At 61.1% G+C, this 22869-nt stretch overlaps 3 protein-coding genes across 4 annotated transcripts; 2 read left to right on the top strand and 1 right to left on the bottom strand.

Moving 5' to 3' along the window:
- Positions 1-536: 536 nt before the first annotated feature.
- Positions 537-9756, bottom strand: ZNF319 (zinc finger protein 319). Of its 2 annotated transcripts, none has more exons than XM_054199947.1 (2): positions 9497-9756; positions 537-8017 (listed from the first exon to the last, which is right to left on the bottom strand). In XM_054199947.1, the coding sequence occupies exon 2, from the start codon at positions 7642-7644 to the stop codon at positions 5980-5982; it is 1665 nt and encodes a 554-aa protein (XP_054055922.1). In that variant the 5' UTR covers positions 7645-8017; positions 9497-9756; the 3' UTR covers positions 537-5979. The 2 variants fall into 2 exon arrangements, with proteins under 2 accessions (XP_054055922.1, XP_054055923.1); XM_054199948.1 differs by having other exon boundaries at positions 9507-9756.
- Positions 9757-10321: 565 nt separating this feature from the next.
- On the top strand, positions 10322-15264 carry USB1 (U6 snRNA biogenesis phosphodiesterase 1). Its single transcript, XM_054201001.1, has 7 exons — positions 10322-10457; positions 10592-10743; positions 10868-11051; positions 11535-11588; positions 12755-12860; positions 13713-13796; positions 14078-15264. The coding sequence occupies exons 1-7, from the start codon at positions 10354-10356 to the stop codon at positions 14180-14182; spliced, it is 789 nt and encodes a 262-aa protein (XP_054056976.1). The 5' UTR covers positions 10322-10353; the 3' UTR covers positions 14183-15264.
- Positions 15265-16611: 1347 nt separating this feature from the next.
- Positions 16612-22202, top strand: MMP15 (matrix metallopeptidase 15). The gene is made up of 10 exons (XM_054201131.1): positions 16612-17029; positions 18221-18369; positions 18622-18744; positions 18857-19164; positions 19399-19560; positions 19681-19904; positions 20047-20185; positions 20418-20568; positions 20687-20802; positions 21068-22202. The coding sequence occupies exons 1-10, from the start codon at positions 16895-16897 to the stop codon at positions 21517-21519; spliced, it is 1959 nt and encodes a 652-aa protein (XP_054057106.1). The 5' UTR covers positions 16612-16894; the 3' UTR covers positions 21520-22202.
- The last annotated feature ends 667 nt before the right edge of the window (positions 22203-22869 follow it).

The raw sequence follows: 22869 nt of genomic DNA, 5'->3' as shown, positions 1-22869 counted from the left end.
TCCCAGTGATACAAACACCCATCTCCCCTGGCCTGGGTGCGGGATGGAGCAAAACAGGTCACCTGCAGGCAGTGGGCTCCTCTCTTCCCGTCCCGGCATAGGGGGGATGCCAACAAAAAAACCCAAAAACACCTCTGAGAAAGCTGCAAGTCGTGTGTGGGGCTGGGGTCCTCAGAGCACAACATGCATCAACTTCTGCCTCCTTTCTGGCAGGCAGAGAACCCTGCCTGCTTCTGCCCCTCCAGCAAGGGGCAAAACCCCGTTGCAGGCTCTGCTTGCGTTTGCTTTCAGCCCCGGGGAGCCTGCCCGTACCCTGCCTCTCGACTTTTGGTTACCAAGCAGACGAACCGTCATTTCTCCACCAAAAAGGTTCAGGGGAAAGAAACGAAACATGAAAAAAAAAAACCAAAAAACAAAAACAAAAAAAACCCCAACCAAAAAAACAACCAAGCGGAGCCAGACAGAGCACAAAGACAGACAGGGGAGGCAGCGCATGGCACATGGCCTCCGCTCCAGAAATCTTACACGCCCACAGGAAGGTATAAATAACTATAAATTTATTAGTAAAGCAAAACCATTTGACACTCACACAGAAGAGCGGGATGTGTTAATACAATATATATACACACGTACATGGAGTATCATCTTAGAAACACACGGAGAGCAGTGTTAAAGGCACTGCAAGCCACACAAACCTCGCCATCCTTGGCCACGATTTCCCATGGCCCTGGGAACTCTGCCAGAGGCACGAGTGCAGGTTAGGAGGAGCCCGAGAACCTCACCGGGCACGAAATCCCTCGGACCCGTGGCCTGGAGGCGTTCGGAGATGAGCCCCATGGTCCAGCTCCCTCCCTGCTGAGCATCCTGGGCATGCTGCGAGAGCAGCATCTTCACATCCGGAAAGCGGCGGAGGTGGCTGCCAGGAGACGCTGCGGGGGCGGCTGGGGAGAAGCTGGGCTCACCAGGGCCAAGGGGGAGAGCCACCGTCCCCAGACCTCACCAGCCCGCCGATATTGCATCTCAGCATTCTGTCTGCACGCGCAGGAACCTTCCCGCACATGAACTCACTGCCTGACAAAGGAAGAGTCAAGCTCTGAAGAACAAAAAGGTGGTTTTTTGCTTATTATTAACAGCCAGGCTCTGGCTGCAGCCTGGACTTGATGGTAAATACCCAAGGGAAGCACAGAAAGCGCTCTCCTCCCTCCAAACAGTGCAAGGCCAGGCTTGAGCACCCAGAGATGGTCCCAAACCACTGTCAGATGACGCTTTCCCCCTCGCCACCCGCCCCAGTGCATGGGCCCCAAGACCAGAGCGTGCACCTCTTCCCACCCAACTCGCAGGGACGGCGTCTGCTCCCTGGAGAGCTGGCAGGGCCACCTGGGCATACCAACGGGATCAGGGGTGTCCACACCACGGCTCGCTCGGTTCAGCCACCTGCCTGACGCATGCAGCCACTCAGCGGGTGTCCCCAGGGAACTGAGCAGTCCAACCCCAGCCCAGCGCCATGACTTCTCCCAGGAACGTCTGACAGCCCTTCACTGACTTAACCCCGAGCCTTGGAGATGTGGCAAAGGGACCCACCATGGAAATGGCCACTGTCACCCCAGTGCCCATTTCCTCCAGCTCTGCTCTGGCTCCTGGTCCTGGCTTCAACTCCCTTGCCAGAGCCAGCTGTACCATGGACACGATCCGGCCAAGCCAAGCTGCCACAGGTATCAGCGAGACAGACAGCCTCATGGAGGGGGAAGGACCAGAAGCACCCACTGGATTCCAGCAAGATTCGGGTGCCAAACACCTGACTTCGTCAACTGTGGTTTGGTACCACCTGGATCCAGCCTGGAAGAGGAACTGGGGGCGTGGGGGGAGGAGAGGGGGAAGAGACCCTGCAATCAAAATGGAAAAAACCAAACCGCCGCTTGCAAGTAAAGAATTGAACAAAGGGCAGAGAAGCCTAGAAGGTCTTATAAACGTATAAGCAAAAGAGCCGTGGAGGGGAAGGGGCTGGGACACAGCTAAAGGCATCCTGTGGGTAGGGTAAGGGGAAGCGAAGACGGGGAAAAAAGCCTGGGTAAGAGACTACCTTATTTCTGGACCCAGGAAGCCAGAGGAACAGCAACCCTAGAGAGCAGGATTTATCTTCTGGACAATATCCACACCGCCTCCAGCCAGCCTAACCCTCCCCGCCACCTCCCCAGTGGTATCCCACGCTCGAACCGCCTGCCGAAGAGAACAGCCCATCGGGAGGGACCATCCCCTACGCTGCCCTACAGAGCATCCCCCGGCAGCCTGGCAACCACATCTCAAAGACACACACGAGCACTTGCCGTGGGGGCTGATGCCACACCAGCTCCAGCATGGCGACCCTCTTGGGTGCTGCGGGGCGGTGAGCGAGGCCCAAGTGGAAGCAGCATGAAGCAGCCCAAAAGTCTCTTGAAATAAACGTCAGAGGGGAAGTACAACACAGGGACAGAGTAGAAACATGTTCTACTCCCCAAGGGGCTTTGGCCACAACTGCTCTTTGGTTTGCAAAGGAAACACCAGCAGTTAGCAGAGAGCCCTTCATGGTGTAATGCCCAGGGAGGACAACCATCGGTGCTCCGGGCCAGCCCCTGCCTCCCCACCCAGCACCATGCTCCTGACACTCATGTGCCTCCTGCTACTTCCACCACCTCTCACCTCACGGTACAAAACATGACCAAAAGGCACAGCAACGGAGACGGACCTGCTCCCCCGGCTACCCAACACAGCCGCTTCCAACTAGACAATCTCCCTCGAAAATAAACATACCCGAGGCTCTCGGTGGCTGCTCGGCCACCTGCTCCACACAGGTCCCCCACCTGCCAGCGCCAAGGTCTGGCAGCAGAAGCCAGCATGGGCTTCTACTGGATTTGGGCTGTTGCAGGGCAGCAAACAAGATGAAGAGACCGAATCCCCATGAGCCCACAAGCCAGTCCTACTTAACGACGCTCTAAAGCCACATCAAGACGTTTTCCAACCTGGAGGCACCTACTCACAGGCACTGGCTGATGACCTGGACCTGTGCTGGTCCCTGCTGAGCTCCCCACAGCATCCCCTCTCCCCCCTGGCATGGGCCCTCAAGCACACAGCCCTGATGATGCTTTCTCTGCCCACGGTGCTGCTTGGCTGTTGCCACATCCTAAGCGGAGCCGGAGCTCCTTGCTGGGACACCGAGGGCTTTCCCAGCTGCTCAGCGTGAGGGAAATGCTCCCCAACGGTCCCTGTGCCCAGCTGGTACCTAGGGGACAGGATCCAGCAGCTCCGTGGCCAGCACGTGGTGCAGAGCTCTGTCCGGGTCCCACCACCACACTCCTCTGCCCCGAGCACCTGAGGCCGTCCAGCCACCTGGGGCCCTGGGGAGGGAAGAGAGCAGGGCACATCCCCTCAGGGGCCATGCCAGTGATTTCTCCAAACCTCGCTCTAGCCAGCAGCTGTCCCAGAAAGAAATACAGCTACAACCCCCGCTCCCCCGGGGCTCCAGCAGCCTCCAGTCTGTGCTCCCCTCTTGCTAAAGACGAGCCTCTCTGCAAGCTCCCAGCTCCGGGCACCAATCCTGGATGCCGGTGCTGTGCTCAAGCGGTCAGGGCAAGTGCTGAACCCATGGCTCTGTGGGACCCGCGCCAGCGGCGCTGGGCTGCCTGGGGCAAGACCAGAGCTAACCATGGCCCTGAGGCAGGAAAAGAGCAAGGGGTCAGGGGGTGCCGCGCTCCCTGGCTGGCCCCGGTCCCACGCTCGCAGCCTCGGTCACCCACCAAGCCCTTCTGCAAAGACAGGATTAGCCTTCCTTGGTTTTACTCCTCATTTTTACTCCTACAGTAAAGCATACACTGAACTTACTACATATTAAACAGCAAAAACCAGCTACCTAGAACCAAAGAGCCTTTTAAAAATCCAAGTTATCACTTTTTTTTTAAAGATCCAGTATGACATCAAGTTAAACTATACAGTATTTTTTTAATGAATATTAACAAACTGCTTTAAAAAAAAAAAAGGCAAAAAAAAAAAAAGCAAAAAGAAACACAGACAGAAAACTTGGTAGGAAGTTCCACATCCTTGAGGCAGCATGAAGTACAATAACTATCGGTCCCTCTTCCTTGGGCAGCAGATAGCAAGGTCTGCTTTAAGCTCCTTAAAGCTGCACATGAAAGAAGACTCAGCCCCAGGGTCAGACCTGTCACTGCCCGTCCCAGCCCCCAAAAACACACCCCGTTCCCCCTCACTGTGCTGAAACTGGGGGCAAAAAACCTTTCTCCACCTTTCAGATGAGCATTCCCTACCAGCAAAGCAGGCACAGCCCAACGCTCTGCAAGGTTTGTTTATTAAACTTGTCCTAATCACCTGTGCAGCACATGGGCAACTCACTGGCTGCTGTTCACTAATTACAGCTCATCACAACACTCTTCCTCATACGGGAGCCAGACAAGGTCACAGAAGAGCTGAGGCCGGCAGGGACCTCTGGAGGTCGTCTAATCCAACCCCCTGCTTGGGCAGGGTCAGCTACACCAGGTTGTCCAGGACCGCATCCTGACAGGGCTTGAATATCTCCAAGATGGATATATTTAACACCTTTGTATCTCCACGGAGAGGGGGAGGCTGGTGGGCAACCTATTAAGCGTGCCTTCAACCCCCAAGGCATCTAACTGGCCTGTAATGGGTCTCTCGGTTGTGAGAAACCAGCAAAATCCTGCAGAGGAAAACACCTGAGGCTGCATCGACCTTGCTAGGGGAAATTTATTTTTAAGTGATGTTTACAAGAACTGTGCAAAACCTGAAAAATACAGAAGAGGTAAAGAAGGAGTAAAGGGGTAAAACAGGACTCCTGCAAGAGGTGGGGGGGAAAAAAGTACGTTCTTCCTTCACCCACTGCTAACCTTCCCCTCGCTGTGTAGCCGAGCCCGCAGACCAGGAAGGATTCTCCTGGCTCGCTCTGCTTTCCCCCAGCAAATCAGACACCAAGCCCCTGGCACAGGCATGGGTTACCATCAGTGATGGTAACGTCTCCGAAGTTGTAGGCTATTAGTAGTGTTCGCCTCACCCTTTAGTGTTCGAACTGCTGGGATGACCCTTTGCCTGACACCCCTGGAGGTATGCCAATGGCCCAAGTGGTGCAAAGAGGGAAGGGGCCTGGAGGCGCGTCTTGGCAGGAGAGCTAAGCCCCTTGGGAAGCAGCTCTTAAACGCCAGGAGTAGGGCACGGAGGCTCTCCTCGCCATGCTCTCCAGTAGTGGCGCAGCGCTTGCTACTCTACCCCGTGCTGCTGGCAGGGACAGGGGCGGGCAGGCTCGCTCAGAACCCTCGCAGAGCGTGACAGCCAGCAACTGCAAAAGCAGCAATGCCAAAGTGCTTTTTGGAGCTGTGCAGCCCCATGGCTTTTCCCTTTCTACACTCTAGAAAGAGGGAGAGCAGGGGAGGTTGGCGCAGTCAATCAATGCTAATGATCTGAAATGGTCCTTTCAACTGAGCTTGGACCAAGAAAGTTGGGAGATCCCAGCAGCGGAAACCTGCTACTTCTCCCTGAGCCGCGCACCCTGGGAGAAGTGAGAGCTGGCTCTGCCTTGCTCCTGAGCCCTCTCCAGGAGGAGAGTTGCCCAGCCCTCCCTTCTGACCCCATCAGGCAGGGCAGGGGAAAGAGGCCGCACGCGAAGGGCTGGTGCCTGCAGCGGGCAGCTGAGCTCCCAGCACTGGAACTGCAGGTACAGCACGAACTACAGTCCAGGGGACGCCAGGCAACTACAGACATCGTTTCCTCTCCCCACCACCCTCCTTTCCTCTCCACCCCTTCGAGCTTTTCCTGTCGTCCCGTATCAACCACAGAGGCCGGAGGAAAGTTTACCTGCCCGCCCACTGTACCTCCCCTTTCCCCCAAACTTGCTGGAGGCCGTCTACAACCGAGGAGAGGGAAGAGGAGGCCGAGGCTCAGGAGTGCCACATGCAAGCTGAAAGCCACCGAGGGGCAGGAGGCTCACGGCAAGCAGGCGGCCACCTGGTAGGTGCCCTCGGCTGTGTGCTGGACACTGTGCTCCTGCAGCAGGCCCAAGTCCAGGAACCGTTCCCCGCACCACATGCATTTGTACTGCTGCTCCCGGGCGTGCACGCTGTGGTGCTTGTTGAGGTGCTCGCGCTGCTTGAAGGCCTTCTCGCAGGAGGGGCACTTGTAGGGCTTCTCGCCCGTGTGCACGCGCCGGTGGCGCTGCAGGTCCGAGGCGTACTTGAACCGCTTTTCACAGTCGGGGCACTTGAGGGGCTTCTCGCGGGCTGGGTCGCAGCGGTGCTGCACAAACTCGGAGGAGGAGAAGAAACGTCTCTCGCAGAGCGTGCACTTGAGCGGCTTCTCGGCGCAGTGGGCCAGCTGGTGCTTCTGCAGAGCTGAGGCCCGCTTGTAGGACTTGTTGCACACTGCGCACTTGAAGGGCCGCTCTGCATTCTGCACGCACTTGTGCCGCAGCAGCTCTGAGGACTGGTTGAAGCCTTTCTGGCACACGTTGCACTTGAAGAGGTTTTCTATGCCATGCACGTGCTGGTGGTACACCAAGTGCGAGGGCTGCACGAAGCCCTTCTCGCACAGGTTGCACTTGAAGGGCTCCTCGGCCTTGTGCGTGCGGCGATGGCGCATGAGCGCATACTGCTGCTTGAAGCTCATCTGGCAGAGGTCACACTTGAAGGGCCGCTCCTCGCTGTGCGTGCGCTCGTGCTGCCGCAGGTCTGAGGGGCGCTTGAAGGCCTTCTGGCACTCGCCGCAGCGGAAGGGCCGCTCCCCGCTGGGCGTGCAGGGGTGCTGCAGCAGCTCTGAGGACTCCTTGAAATGCAGCTCGCAGATGTTGCACTTGAAGAGGTGCTCCCCCGAGTGTGCGTACATGTGGCGCACCAGGTGGGACCGGTGCTTGAAGGTCTTCTCGCACACTGTGCACTTGTAGGGCCGCTCTGAGCTGTGCGTCCGTTTGTGGTGCACCAGGTGGGACGACTGGCTGAAGCTCTTGTCACATAGTGTGCACTTGTACGGCTTCTCACCCGTGTGGATGCGCTCGTGCCGGGAAAGCTCCGAGAGGTGCTTGAAGGTTTTCTGACAGATGGAGCAGCTGTAGGGCTTCTCCGAGGGGTCGAGAGGCTGCGAATGCTCCGCCTCGGGAGGCTTGTAGGTCTTCTCACAGATAGAGCACTTCATAGCATTGCCGTTGTGGACATTGTGGTGCTGCGCCAGCGAGGTCAGGAGGGAGAAGCCCATCTTGCAGACACCACACACAAAGGGCTTCTGCTCCACCTGGATGCACTGGTGTTCAAGGAGGTCAGTGGCCTGGTGGAAGATCTTCAGGCACTGGGTACACTGGAAAGAGCGGTCATGGCCTGGCAAGCACTGGTGGTCATGGGGGTTGGAGAGGTGGGCAAGGTCGTGGCCACACACACCACATTTGTGGGACGGCTCTCCAGCCTGGATGGGGGCGTGCTGGTGGTGCTGCAGCCCGGGGTCTGGCTGGAGCAGGATGCCGTAGACAGCACAGCCCAAGGGGTTGTCAGCAGTGCTGGGCGGGATGGAGTGCTCTGGGAGGGCGGCTGCCCCAGCGTGGTGCTGCTGTGGTGGCGGCGGCTGCTGCTGTGGTTGCTGCTGTGGCTGCTGCCAGCTTTCTGACATGCTTGGGAGAAAAAAACGGGATTTTAGCAGTGACAGCTTCAGCTTCTTGGTTGAAAGGGTCCAAGTAAAAACCAAAATTGAAAGTATCCAAGATCCTGATTCCCCTTAGCTGATCCCCTGAAGTCGAGGGCAGAAAATCCAGCCCACAGCCAAGATCTTGGGAAGCAAAGGGGTGACTAAGACTCCACAGCCTCCTCCTTAGATCAGCACAAGTTCTTTGTGGACTGATTTGGTTTGGCTTTTTCTTTTTTGGACAAAAGAACAGGAGGCAGAAGCAAGTGCCTTGAAGACAAGAGAAGGCCTTTCTCCGTACTGGCTGTGATGTGCTCACATTTGTAAAGGGTGAAGGAAGTGGCCCAGGGAGCAGCTTGCTCTGCAAGGAAGAAGACAGCTCATATCAGGTCTCAGAGGAAAGACAGGCGACTCTCCAGTCAACCTCCCCCCATGGCTCACTTTAAAAACTCTCCCACATCCCGGCAAAGCTACCAGGAAGCCCGTGTGCAGGAGCTAACCGGAACTGGAGCCCCCCTTGCTGCTGTGCGAAGGGCCTGGGATAAGGCGTGCTGTGCCCGGCCGCAGCCAGGCACACGTTTGAGCAGTGTGCTCACCCGAGAGGCAGCACAACTGCCCGGGTGCCAGTCAGCCCAGCATGCTGTCAATCACTGGATCTCCCAGCCCCACTGGGGGCACTGGCTGAGAACACTGGTCCCTCTGCACAGGCTGAGGTACGCCAAATGCTGTGCAATCAAGAAGCTACAGGGTGAGATTTTACAGATATCAAGGCAAACCCCAACCTGATCCCACCCCAGCTGAAACACCCCTGTGAAGCAGTTGTGCTCCTCCTGCAACTCTCGTATTGGGCACATTACCCAAGGGATGCATGTAAGAGATTTCCCCCTCTCTGCGCAGCACTTGTAAACTAGGAAGAGGCAGAGCGCTCAAGGGAAGATTTGCCCTTAACATTATTCTATCCACAGAAAAAACACAGAACCCACAGGTATCACATGCAGCAGTATCTGTGAAGGCATAAGAAGTGTTAAAGCAACCTGAAGCTGAACCTCCTACCAAACCATGGAATAAAAGTCCCCTGGAGTTGAACAACCTACACCAAAGGTGCTGTCTGGCCTTACTATAGAGCATCACAGCGGTGTTGCTCACTGAAAAGTTCCAGTCTTTCTAGAGATGTCCAGTAAAACCTGATATCAACTGAGAGAAGAGTAAATACACCAGTGAGCAGCAGATAGCAGCAGTGCCGACACACCTCAAGAGAGAGGAAGGGTCCAGGCCCTGGCAAGCAGCAGTAGCCAGTGCTTCTGGGCCACAAGACCCTAATCCTGCAAGAACACACGCATTTCTGCGTCGAAACACCTGCCCTCGCTCAGGGTAAGTAAAACCTTGGCCTTCCAGGTTTGTTGTATTTAAAACTAAGCGATAAGGAGCATCAGAGAAACTGACCAGTGTCCCCATCTCCCCCACCGCCCAGCTGAGACTGGATCGTGCCCCAGAGCTTGGGCAGCGCCGGGCCGCCCTTCTGCCTATGGACACACTGCATTACTTTGTCCGCCGGCACAATTTTGGGCGGAAGAATGCCCAAAGGCCCCGTAGCAGCCCTCCCAGTACGCAGGATCTCATTCTCCTGTGCAGCTCACCCAGACCGTCGACGCGAAGGGAGGGCTGGCAGTTAGGGTACCTAGCACCTAAGCTCAACGGGATATGCAGCCTCAGCACAGCCCAGCTGCCACCTTTCCCGCAGGCAACATGAACCACGGCCGGAGCAAGCCAACAGCAAGGGCATCCCCAACCATCCTGCCCAACGGGGAGGGGGAGCTTGGGGAGAGCAAGAGATACCAACCTTGGCTTACCGAGGGCTCTGCACGGGTACCCGAGCCAGCTCCGAGCCTAACTCATCCCTCCGTGGGAGGTGGGAAGCGACAACCATTCAAGGAGAGAAGCCGGGAAAGCCGAGGTACTTTCAAACCGGAGCAGCGGCCCGCGGCACGGCCCGCTCCGGCATGGCCGGCTCCGACTCCCGCCTGCCCGGGCTCCCGCTGTCTGGGCCTCCCGCAGCCGGGCCCAGGCCGCCTCAGGGAGCGGCGCGGCGGGGCCCCGGGGCGCGGGGGCGGCCGGGGAGCTGGGGGACCAGCCGCCGCCGCCGCAGCCCGCGGCCAGGCCCGTCCCGCCGCTCGCCTCTCCCCATGGGACGGCTCCTCCGGCCCCGCCGGCCTGCGGACAAACGCGGCGGCGGCGCCCCGAGGCCTTTGCTGCCGCCGCCGCGCCGGGAGGCCCTGCGGTGGGGTGGGGGGCGGGGGTTCCCTGCCCGGCCGGGGCCGCCCCGGCGAGGCCCACACAAAGGGCGGCAGCGGCGGCCGGGCCCCTCACCTGCGGCGGGAGGCCCCTGTCAGCCCGCCCGCTCGCCGCCGGCGGGGCCGCGGCCTGCGCACTGCGCCCGAGCCCCGCGCTGGCGTGGCGGCGGCACCCGGGAGGGAGGGGAGGGCAGGGGGCGCCGGTGGCGGAGGCGGGCGGCGGCGCGGTGCGGGAGGAGAGCGGAGCGGGCCGGGCCGGCCGCGGCGGCGGCGGCGGAGGAGGCGGGGCGGGGCGGGCGGCGGCGGCTGCCCCCTGCCGGGCCGCGCCGACAACAGCGCCTCCGCCGGCACCGGCAGGGCGGGCGGGAGGGAGGGAAGGAAGGAAGGCAGGCAGGCCGCACCGGCCATGCGGGCCGCGCTGGTGGGGTACAGCAGCTCAGAGGAGGAAGAGGAGGAGGATGAGGATGGGGGACGCCGGGGCGGCGGCGCGCAGGGGCCTCCCCCGGCCAGGTGGGTGCGGCGGGACGGGCCCTTCGCGCGGGGTAGGGGGTGAGGGTGTGGCGGGAGCCAGCGGGGCCGGGTGAGGAAGGCGCGGCCGCCTTCTTCCTCCTCATCCTCCTTCTCCTCCTCCCCTGTCCCTGCAGCGCCGGCCGCCCCCGCCTGCCCGTCCCCGCCGGCCTGCCGGGCGATCCGGAGCCGGAGGAGACCGTTAGCGACGACAGCTCCCTGCACGGCGGCCGCGTCCGCCGCTTCCCCCACGAGCGGGGCAGCTGGGCCACGCACGTCTACCTGCCCTGTAGGTAACGGCGGCGGCGGGGAGCCCGCTGGGGCCCCGGGAGTCCCACGGGACCCGGCCGTCCCCGGTGGGGATCCGCGGGGTGTGGGGAGGGGAACCTGGCCCTGATGGCGCTGCCCCGCAGACAGAGTCCAGGAGGAATTCCTGGAGCTGCTGGAGCTGCTCATCTCACGCGCTCGCACCTATGTCGCCTCGCTGGCTGCCATGGAGGAGTTCCACCTCAGCCTCTCGCAGTGCGTGGTGCTGCGCTACCACTGGATAGACCCCTTCGTCCGCTCCCTCAAGGAGCGCCTGGCCCCCTTCCACAGGTAGGGACGGTGGAGCCGCGGGAGAGGCTCCTCGCACCCTGCCCTCTCCCCGGGCCTTGTGCCTCGCCAGCATCCACACCCGAAGCCATCTCTGGCAGCAGTAAAGCCCTGGCGAGTTTTTCTCCTTGCCTCGGGATCCAGCACTGGATAAGTCAGGTCCCGGCTCTCAAGGATGAGGCCAGAGCTGCGCCATCCCCAAAACCGCGGGTGGGTTCATTCCTTACATCTGGCTCAGGCACCTGCTGAGCATCAGCTGTTTCAGGGCTTCTGTCCCTGTCAGGGCTTCAGAGGGCTGGAAACCAGAGCGGGGGAATGGATTAATTTGAGCCCAGAAAGATTCCGGTTGCACCGATTTGGGCCGCTTGCGGCATGCATTTGCCTTTATCTTTCCACAGCTTGGTAGAAATCCTGTCCCCTCCCTATTTGCTTTTTTCTTTTCTTCTCATTTTCCCACTGACTGAAATAGAATCTTTCTTATTTCAGGTTCTTCTGCGTGGCTGACCAAGTGAAGGTTTACACCAACGAGAACAAAACCAGGTGAGCAAGCAGCGGGGCAGCCTGCCTGGGGAGGAGGCTGGGCAAGGTGCTGGGCAGATGGGAAGCGTCATCCTGCCTGTCCCACGGTGGCTGGGCTGAGCGGTGTGATGCGGCAGCGTGCAGTCACCTTATTATCCAGAGGTTTCACACCTTTCCCCAGCCACTTGCGCAAATCTTTAGCTTCAGCGCTGATTCTCTGCAAGTCTCGGTGGTGGTGGGTGAACCTCAGGCTGGAGGATTTCATTCTTCTGGAGAGAGGAGATCTGTTCACAACATGACCCGAGGCAGGCCTGTCTGCTGGGCTTCGATTTGTGCTGCAGTTTCCCAGCAGCTAAAAGGTGGCAGCCACGTTCGCCGCCATCTGGTTTGTTCTGTGGTTTTGCAAACCCTCCTGCATGCATGAGCGGCTTGGGGCAAGCGGAGCCGGGGGCCACCTCTTTTGGCAGCAGTGCTGGTTGTGAAATTGCAGTGCAGGTCTTCTAAGAGCTGGAGAGAAATAGCTCCAACAGTGCTCGTTCTCCTGGGTGTCAGCTTGGAAGCCTGATCCCAACTGAATGCAATTAAGTAGTTTAAATGTCAAAGCAAAGGTGATTAAAATTGTGAAAAGTTGCTGAATCTACTGGGAATGGCAGCCCACGATAGTCATGGGTGGGATGAAGCAGGTCCTGGATGAGAGTTAGTCTTCCTCTCTCCTCCTGGAGTCCAGAAAGCATCATCCAGACAGTCCTTGAGGAGGTACCTCTCTGTCACATCTCTCCAGCTTGGTACTTCCCATTCCCCACTTCCCCTCCCGCCGTCAAACCCCTCTGGCAACTTCTGCTTTTTGAATGCAGCTCCCGCGTGGGCACGGCGCCCCGCTGAAATACCCGGCAAGTCCATCCTTTGCCTGGAAAATGAGTTTTCACGTCCCAAAAGGTGCTGAGTTAATCCAGTAAATCTATGGGGTGTATTGCCCAGTCCTGCTTCTCCCTGCTACCGCATCTTTATTTCTGTTTTTCTTCAGAATGCGGTCGTCATCCTTGAATGCTTAAACCTGGCATTCCTCAAATTAGCTTTTGTTAGGGGGTAGGAAATTTGCCCGATAGGAATGCAGGGCTAAGTATGCTTGCCGAGGTGCTTTCTGCAGCAGGAAAGGGTGCTTGCTGTCTCTCCTTTTCTTTCTTTAGGACCTTTATTGGCTTGGAGGTCTCTGCTGGGCATTTCCAGCTGTTGGAGCTGGTCTCGGAGGTGGACAGAGTTCTGGAGGAGTTTGACCTTCCCACATTCTACAAGGTGAGTGGTCTCCTAATTACTTCCCTGCCGCTCCAGACACGCCGTCTGGTTCCTCACCAGAGATCCATGAAGTGTTCACCCCAAATAAACAGGAGTGGTGAGGTTAGACTCGGAGATGGTCTCCTTGGGCCGGTTGGTGGTACTCATACTTAGCACCTTAATATCCGTTCTCTTGCTGAGAATGGGACTAGCGCGAGTCTGACTTCTGTGTCGCGTCCTGTGCAGGAGGCTGAGGATGGTAACTGTCTGGTGGCCTCTGGAGGATCGGGTCTCTGGGGCAAAGGGCCAAAGTGTACATCACAGTTGCTGCCCCGCTCTGCGTGGAAGCAGGGTTGTCCTAGGATTGAATGGCCTTAGGGTGAGCCATGTGGACGATGCTCATGCCTCTTCCTTGGGCAGTTTCCCACAGCATCGGGTACTAGCTTTGGGGACACATTTGGGGCTTTGAAGGGCCAAACCCTGATTTCTCTGCCTCCAGAGCTGAGCAGGGGGCTCTTGTGGGTTATTCAGAAGTCACCCACCTACCCTCTCCAGGACTGTCCGTGAGAGGTTCTCTGTGTGGTTGGAAAAGCTTCTGCAGAGCTGACCGCAGTGGGGCTGGGAACCAGGCATCCTTGTACACTGGTGCCCAAGAGGGCTGGGATGGGGAGCCCAGGACTCGTCTCGCCTCCAGCACTGCCTGTATCAGCTCCGCAACTGCTGAGCTGGCAGAGGTGGCTTCCAGCTTTGGGATCCCCCTGCCTTTGGGATCCCCCTGCCTCTGCGATCCCAGCATCACACCAGATCTCCTGCTGCGGCTCCGTGCATTGAGCTCCTTTAGCTCTCACGATCTGATCCCTGTTTTGTCTTCAGGACCCGTCGTTCCATATCAGCTTGGCCTGGTGCGTCGGGGACATGTCTGGCAGGCTGGAAGGGCAGTGTCTGCGGGAGCTCCAGGTGCGTCCCCACGCAGTGTGGAGAGCAGGGGCAGAGTGGAGCTGGTGTCCAGCCACATGTCCCCGCCGAGGGCAGAGAGTGGGAAATTCTCTTCACTGAGCAAGACAAACTTCACTGGGTTGAAAAAAGAGAAGCTTTTGGGGGGACCATGAGTTAATCACCCTCTGGAGGCTTCCAGCCACAAACAGCCTTGTCCCTGACTTGGTTCAGAGAGGGAGCTGCCGACTCCTTCCTCTGGCAGATCCACTCTCCTCGTACTGACTCCTGCATCTGTTTTCCAGGACATCGTGGATGGGTTTGAGGATGCGGCGCTCCTGCTGCGTGTCCAATGGGACCAAGTCCGTTGCAAGTCGGGGAACAAGTACTTCTCCTTCCCCTTGAGGTAGGGGCCAGCGGGGCTGTGCGTTTGAGAGCCTCAAAGACCCTGGCGTTGAACCAAGGACTGTTCTCCAGCACAGCCCCAAGTGGCTGTCACGCATCTCCCACGCTCTTCTTGCCTGCTCAGCACCTCGGGGGTGTTTGTGGCCTCAAGTCGGGCTACTTCCAAGTTTGAGTTGCTGGATGAAGAAATGTGTGTTTGTAGCGGGTTTCGTTCTCGCTGCTGTATGTGCTGCTGTCAGCACCGGCGGTTCCAGCCATCCCACAGTGGCTAATTTTGCTGATTTTTAAAAAAAAAAAAATATTCTCTATAAAAGCCATAGATGCCTTACGGGAAGGAGGAAGAAGGTAGCGTGGGAGGCTGTTGCTAAAGGGAAAGTGTCTCGCGCGGTTGGAAATAGCGCTGCCCGATTGTCGGGAGGCTGTGAGCATGCTTTGAGTAGCAGGAGGCGAGGACACAGAGCTGGACTCTCACCAGAGCATCTCCGAGCTGTAAGCCAGGACAAGTTCCTGAGTCATGTTCTGCATCCCTCTCGCACTGCTGCTGCCTCTAGAGAGAAATTTCGCTATCCGATCCTTTTGCCAAACAGCAAAAGATGAAATCTGGAGGAGAGAGGTTGTAAACCCCTTGCGTTTCAGTGCTTTGGGCTGGCTCTAAAAGAAGAGCTTTGGTTTAAGATTGTGCGTGCCGTGAGCCCAGGACATTTTTGGTGGGCTGCTGCTCCCGAGGAGCTCACTGCCGTGCGTGGGCGAGCCCAAGAGAGGGCACTGTCAGCGTTTTCCTGAGCTGGAAGGGCCATGCCCACGGGTGAGTCAAGGTGCCGCAGCTCCTGCCCGGGCTCCGAGCTTCTTCCCCGTGGGAACAGCACCCCGGGTGCCGTGACAACCCTGGGGACTGTTGGCTGGACGTCGGCCCTCCGGAGAAGCTCCATTTTAATCCTTTTGTTCCTGACGGGAGGGTGGCAGCAGCATCTCGAGTATTCGGGGCAGGATGCCGATGTGCTGCCCTGAATCTTTCATTCTGTGCCTGTCTGATGAAAGACTTCAGGACTTCTGAGCAGTAAAAATCTTGTTTCCTCGTGTCATAAAATTGTGTCTGTGGTATACTTCAAGCGTTCCCTTTCAGACGTGCCCAGCTCCCGCAGACTTTGGATGAGGCCATACCTTGCAGATGCTTCTTGTGAGCTTGGTGCTGCCTTTCCCTGCACACGGGAGAGCCCCGGGGGCGTCGTGGCTGTGGGAGCATCTCTGGCCCAGGCCGTGGGGTCTGCCAACGCCTGCGCCAGAGCCGGCTTTCAAAATCCTTAACAAAATTCTGTTAAGCCTGTAGCCGGTTGGTTCCTGGGATGGGGATCTGCGTGATAAGGCGTGTGATTACACCCCGGGTTTTCTTTTGGTGGAGGAAAAGCAAACAAAGATGGATATATTTAGCCCCTGGGGACTTCCAGTGAAACTGGCTCTGGCACGACCGGTTTCTCTGTGGTCCGAGTCCAGCAGTGCCAGGTTAATGCTCAACCGGCGGCTGCGCTCCTTCCCCGGCGGGGCCCAGCCTGGCCCACAGCCCGGCCTTGTACCTCCGGCGGGTGTCAGGACTCCCGCTCCCGCCTTTGGGGGACGCAGCCGGGGCTTGGCAGCAGGGCTGCGGGGACAAAGTCCGGGGACAGGCGGGTGTTGGCACGGCCCACAGTGGCGCGCAGGGCGTGCACGGTCTGCGTGCCATGGGCCGTGCTCTGCCTGCGGATGGGCGTGGGGACGGCTGCGGGGCTGGGACACCCATGGGGGCTGCATGGGGCTGCTGACACCCGTGGGGGCTGTGTGGGGCTGGGACACCCGTGGGGGCGGCTGCGGGGCTGCTGACACCCGTGGGGGCGGCTGTGGGGCTGGGACACCCATGGGGGCGGCTGCAGGGCTGCTGACACCCGTGGGGGCAGTTGCAGGGCTGGGACACCCGTGGGGGCGGCTGCAGGGCTGCGTGGGACTGTGCAGGGCTGCTGACACCCGTGGGGGCAGTTGCAGGGCTGGGCCACCCGTGGGGGCGGCTGCAGGGCTGCGTGGGACTGTGCGGGGCTGCTGACACCCGTGGGGGCGGTTGTGGGGCTGGGCCACCCGTGGGGGCGGCTGCGGGGCTGCGTGGGGCTGTGCGGGGCTGCTGACACCCGTGGGGGCAGTTGCGGGGCTGGGCCACCCGTGGGGGCGGCTGCGGGGCTGCGTGGGGCTGTGCGGGGCTGCTGACACCCTTGGGGGCGGTTGCGGGGCTGGGACACCTGTGGGGGCTGCATGGGGCTGCCGACACTCGTGGGGGCGGTTGCGGGGCTGTGACACGCGTGGGAGCGCGCGGCGGCCCTGCCCCCCCGCCGCGGCCCCGCCCCCCCGCCCGCTCCCGCCCCCCGCCCGCCGCGGCCCCGCCCCGCCCGCTCCCCGCCGAGCCCCGCCGCCGCCGCCGCCGCCGCCGCCGCGCCCGCGTCCCTTCGCACGGTTCCGCGCCGCTCCGCCGCTCCCGGCGGGCAGGGCCCGAGCCGCGCCGCGGTGGCCGCCCATGTGCCGGTCGCCGCCGGCCTGATCCCCCCGCACAAAGGCGGGCTGGGAGGCGACGGGCCGCGCCTGCCCATGCACCGTGCGCAGCCCCCCGCGGCGGCCCGGTACCGGGCCATGAGGGCGGCGTAGCTCCCGCACGGCCCGGCGCGGCCCGGGGGCAGCCGCGAACCGGCGGCAGCCGCGGGATGGCAGGAGGCGGGGGCGCCCCCCGTCGGGCGGGCGGGGCGCTGCGGGCGGCCGGCCGCCTCCCGCCCTTACTGGTGCTACTGGTGCGACTGGTGCTGCTGGCGGGGGCGACGGGCGAGGAGATCAACGCGGAGGTAAGGCGGGGGCGCGGCGCGGGGCTGGGGGAGGCTCCCCTGGGACACCCCCCCCTTCCCCTGCCCGCGCCCTGCCTGCACCTGCGGCCGGAGGGCAGGCAGCGCTGGCCGCCGCAGGTGCAGGCAGGGTGCAGGCCCGGAGGTGTAGGGGGGGGGGGTGTCCGAGGGGGAGGTCCGGGTCTCCCCCGGGGGCGACGGGCAGCGACCGGCGGGGGAGAGGAAGCGCTTTGTGCCCACGCCAGGCCGCGGCGGGGGAGGGGGTGAAAGGGCCTTTGATAAAGTCTCTGCCTCGCCACCCTGCCTGGGGGCGGGGGGTAAAAAATGATGAATTTCTCCAAATCGAAACATTAAATCGGGGTATGGGGGGGGGTGGTGTTTGGAAAAAGAAGTGGAAAAAGGGGGAAAAATCGTGAAAAAGGAAAAAACTGGGGGGGAAAAGGGGAGGAAAAAAAAGGAAAGAGGAAAAACATATTGGGGAAAAGGAACAAAAAAAATGGAAGGAGGAAAAATACGGGGGGGAAAGGAACAAAAAAAAATGGAAAGAGAAAAGTGGAAAATCAAAAGGAAAAAAATTAGAAAATTAAAATAAGGGGAAAAAATAAAACTAAAAGGGAAAAATAATAGAAAAAAGAAAATACAAAAATTAGAAGCACTAATAAAAATAAAAACTAATTAGAAAAGACAAGGGGAGGCGGAGGCTGGTGCAGGAAGGAAGAGACCCGGCGCACCCCAGCACCCCCCCGCCCCGCAGGACAGAAGCCCCTTTGTGGGTGGAGGCCGGGGTGGGGGGTCCCAGGCTGCTGGTGGGGGTGGGACTGGCCCCGTGTCCCTCCGCAGCCCCCCTGGGGACACCTCTGGGGGAGGGCAGCAGGCGGCCAGGCTGGCCCCCTGACAGCCGCCTTCTCCCTGGGGGTCAGGGTGGCTGACAGCCCCCCGCCACCCCCCCATCCTGGATCCGAGGGTCCCCCCCAAATCTGTGGGGCAGGGCTGGGGCTCCGTTGCCTGCTGCGTGCTGCGGCTTGCCTGCCCTGCCTGCCTGGGTGCGGTGTTTGCCCCCCGGCAGCTGGCACACGCGCCCCACGGCAGGGACGGGGCTGGAGGGGCAGCGGGCCGCATCCTGCAGCCGTCTGCCCCGGGGGGCTCCAGCTCCGCTCCCCGCCGCCGCCTCACGCTGGGCTCTCCCCGGCGCAGGCATGGCTGCGGCTCTACGGCTACCTGCCGCAGCCCAGCCGGCAGATGTCCACCATGCGCTCGGCTCAGACCTTCTCCTCCGCCCTTGCCGAGATGCAGAAGTTTTACGGCATCACCGTCACCGGCGTCCTGGACGAGGAGACCAAGGCGTGAGTTTCTCCGTGTCCTCTTGCTCTAGCAGAAGGCACCTCCGCTCCCCGGCTCTTGGGCTTTGCCTGCCGGCCCTGGAGCTCTGCCTGCACCTGGAAATGCAGGCGCTGTCTCCCACGAGAGCTGTGTCTCCCCTTTTGGGGGCTGCACCCCTGCAGCTGGGACACTTCCCTCGCCGTCTGCGGCTGCTGTAACCCCTCGGGGACCTTGGCTGCGGTGGGCTGAGCCCTGGCTCGATGCCCTCCTGGCAGGTGGATGAAACGTCCCCGCTGCGGGGTCCCGGACCAGTTTGGGGCGCGGATGAAGTCCAACATGCGGCGGAAGCGGTACGCACTGACGGGGCGGCGCTGGAGCCAGAGCCATCTCACCTTCAGGTACCCACCATCTCCAGGGCTTCCCACCCCTCCCTGACCCGTGGAGAGCCATGGACCCCCTCGGGGAGCACGCACTGTCTCGGGCTATCCCCAGCGAGCTCTGTACCCCCAGCATCCAAAACTACACGGAGAAGCTGGGTCGGTACCACTCGTACGAGGCCGTCCGCCGAGCTTTCCGGGTGTGGGAGCAAGCCACGCCGCTGGCTTTCCGGGAGGTGCCCTACGAGGAAATCCGACAGAAGCGGAAGAAGGAGGCCGACATCATGGTGCTCTTTGCCTCCGGCTTCCACGGAGACAGCTCCCCCTTCGACGGCGTCGGGGGGTTTTTGGCTCACGCCTATTTTCCTGGCCCTGGCATGGGGGGCGACACGCATTTCGACTCAGATGAGCCCTGGACGCTGGAGAACACAGATGTTTCTGGTGAGTTGAGGGCCAAGGAGGTGGTGAAGGCAACCGGACGAGCCGGGTGGGCCCCTGGGTTTGAGGGCAGGGGGGACGTGCTGGCATGGGCGGGGGTGGCAGGGAGAGCAGCTCCACCACGGTGGTGCAGGCAGCTCCCACCAGAACACCCTCGTCACAGGGTGTTGGGGCCAAAGACCCACCCCATGCGTCATGTCCTCCACTCCGTCTTGCTGATGGTGCCTCTCCCTGCAGGGAACAACCTTTTCTTGGTGGCCGTGCACGAGCTGGGGCACTCGCTGGGCTTGGAGCACTCCAGCAACCCCAGCGCTATCATGGCTCCCTTCTACCAGTGGATGGACACGGAGAACTTCCAGCTTCCTGAGGATGACCTCAAGGGCATCCAACAGCTGTACGGTGAGGAGCTGGGTGGGGGATCAGCCCAGAGGTGGGATGTTGGGCACGTATGTGGGGAAACTGAGGCACCTGCGCTGCTGGTCTGCATCACGCCATCCCTTCTCTCGCCGCCCCATCCAGGTACCGCGGATGGGCACCCTCAGCCCACTGAGCCTTTGCCCACCGTGACACCCCGGAGACCTGGCAGGCCAGACCAGAGGCCCCCTAAACTGCCCCCGCCGGGGAAACCGGAGCGACCCCCCAAACCCGGCAGCCCAGACCGACCTGACCAGTATGGCCCCGACATCTGCGATGGGAACTTCGATACGGTGGCAGTGCTGCGTGGGGAGATGTTTGTGTTCAAGGTACCTGCCAGGATCCCCTCCTGCCCCTTCCCTGGGGATGTGGCGCGTCCCTGGGTGGGAGGATCCCATGGCGAAATGGCTGGCACTGGGACTGTGTCCCTGTGTCCCCCCCATCTTCTGCCAACCCCCCGTTTCCCACCAGGGCCGGTGGTTCTGGAGGGTCCGACACAACCGGGTGCTGGACAACTACCCCATGCCCATCGGGCACTTCTGGCGGGGCCTCCCTGGGGACATCGATGCCGCCTATGAGAGGCACGACGGGAGGTTCGTCTTCTTTAAAGGTGAGCGGCGAGACGTGGGGGGGAGGGCCGAGGTGGAGGGGGGACCCCAGTGCGCCCTCCAGACTGCTGAGAGCTGCTTGGTTTCATGCCATCCTGATCCCCCTCCCCAGCCAGAGCCGCTGCCTGATTCCCAAGGGCCGGGGCGGCCGCAGGCATCGTACCCTGTCCACATGTGTCCCTGACACAGCAGCTGAGCATGGCTGCCTCATCCCCATTCTCCACCCCCCTCCAGGTGACCGGTACTGGCTCTTCCGAGAAGCCAACCTGGAGCCCGGGTACCCACAGCCTCTGGTCACCTACGGGCAGGGCATCCCCTACGATAGCATCGACACGGCCATCTGGTGGGAACCCACGGGGCACACCTTCTTCTTCCGTGGGGACAGGTGAGTGGCTCCGGGGTCCTCCCCCTGTTCTGCTGCCTCCTCGCCCCTGGCAGGGGTGGGCATGGCGGGCGGCAGAGACCCTCGTGCTCCTCACCTGCTCACCACCTCACTCCTCCAGATACTGGCGCTTTAATGAAGACACCCGCTCGGTGGACCCTGGGTACCCGAAGCCCATCTCCGTCTGGACGGGCATCCCTCCCTCACCTAAGGGTGCCTTCCTCAGCCCGGACGCCTGTAAGTAGAGGAGGAGAAGAGGGCCGGGTGGCAGGGGGGGACCAGAGGGGATAGGGTCACCCCTCTGGTGGCCTGGCCATGTAGGGTGGAGGCCAGAAGGGTGCTCGGGAGTCAGTGGTTGAAGCCCTTTCTGAAGGATTTCACCAGTCCCAGAGTAAAACCTGCTGTCCTGGGCACCTGCAGGGGTTCCCAGGTTGTGGGGTGCCCTGCGCCTGCCCACCTACACCTCACCTTCATCTTCTTCACCCCCCCCCCCCCCCCCCAGCTTCCACCTACTTCTACAGAGGCACAAAGTACTGGAAATTCGACAACGAGCGGCTCAAGACGGAGCCAGGTTATCCTAAATCCATTTTACGGGACTTCATGGGCTGTCACACGGAGCTGGTCCCGGACCCCCATCCCCGCTGGCCCGATGGGGACCGACCCCCCTTTAACCCTGATGGGGACAGGCGGGCCGATGGCGAGGAGGAGGAAGAGGAGGAGGAGGAAGAAGATGAGGAGGATTACAGCGAGGGTGGCCACCAGCCGGGTGGGGACGTGGACGTGGTGGTGCAGATCGACGAGTACACGCGTACCATGAGTGTCGTCATGGTGCTGGTGCTGCTGGTGCTGCTGCTCTGCATCCTCGGCCTCATCTACGTCATCGTCCAGATGCAGAGGAAGGGCGCGCCCCGAATGCTCCTGTACTGCAAGCGCTCCTTGCAGGAGTGGGTCTGACCCTGGCTCCCTCCCCAACCCGCCCCCACCACCATGGTGCTAACGATGGACCTGATCTCCCCCTCTCCTGCCCCTCCCCACGGCCTCGTCCCCTCTTGCCCTGGGTTTGTTTGATGGCTCCGGCCTCGGAAAACGGGGGAATGCTCCCCCCCCAGCCCCCCCAGAGCAGCCGGGCTGGGACTGGAGGATGGTTGTGGCGGGGCTGGAGGGCATCCAGGTCCTGCCTGCTCCCCAGCGGCTGTCCCCCGTCCCTGGCTGTGACCCTCGGGTTACCACCTATTGTGTTGCGCCCGCCTCTGCCACAGGGTCCCAGCAGGGTCCCTTTCTCCCCCCGTGAATGTGCTGTGGCTGTGCTGCGTGGGGCGGTGAGCGGGTTGGGGGCTGCTCACAAGTGCTGTGAGCTGGCAGGTCTCAGCTGCTGGCACCTGCCATTGCAGGGAAGCATAAGGGGGGAAGGGAGGGTCGAGCTCCCGTCCGTGTTTCCCGTTGAACCGCAGGGATGTGGCGCTTAAAGATAGCGCGAGGGGGGGACACTCCACCTTTGCAACCCCACCCCCCCCCTCCATGGGCTCAGCCCAGCCCAGCCCCTGCCTCTGCCACGGGGCGAAGCCCTGGGGACAGGCGGTCCTGTGGGCAGGGCAGCAGGCACGGCCACCTTGTACGTGTATTAAACGGGTCGGGTGCGTGGAGAGCTGTGGTGCTGTCCTTTCTGCCGCGGGAGGGGGGGCAGGAGCCCCGCGTGAGGTCTGGCAGATTTTTTGTGGTAGTGGGGGATTGCCCAGGGGTGCCTTGCAGGGGGCCGAGCCAGGGGATGTGCGGGAAGGGACCAGCATGGCCGGCGATGTCCCCACAGTGGCCCCTGCCTTGGGGCTACCATTTTGGGGGGGGGGGGGAGGGGGGTGGTCAGCGAAAGCATCCCCTCTCCCCGCCCCCCCCCCCCCCCAGCAGCAGACAGAGCTGCCTTTCACCAGCTCCCACAGCAGCAGCGACGGCCTTGCCAGGAACACAGCCGGCCTTGTTCTCCCCCAGCCAGCACCCCACTCCGGCCCGGGGGCAGCCACCTCCCATCCCTGGGCAGCCGGGGGACGGTGCGGGGATGCTCTGGCAGCTGGTTTACCGGGTGCTCCGGCTCCCTGTCCCTGCACCATCCCGGAGCTTTTCCTTGGGTGGGGGGGGAAGGGGGTGGCCGTATCCTGTCTCACCGCTGTTGGCTGGGCAGAGGAGAGCCGGAGGAGTTGCGACCGCTGCGGAGATACGGGGGAAATAATTGGTGGGAGCAGGAAAGATGAGACCAGGGGAGGGTGGCGGGAAATGGGCTTTATCCAGAGAAAAAAATGTCGCTCAGCCGTT

This window comes from Rissa tridactyla, chromosome 4, assembly GCF_028500815.1.
Source record: "Rissa tridactyla isolate bRisTri1 chromosome 4, bRisTri1.patW.cur.20221130, whole genome shotgun sequence".
NCBI lineage: Eukaryota > Metazoa > Chordata > Aves > Charadriiformes > Laridae > Rissa > Rissa tridactyla.
This window is presented reverse-complemented; position numbering and strand designations above follow the sequence as displayed.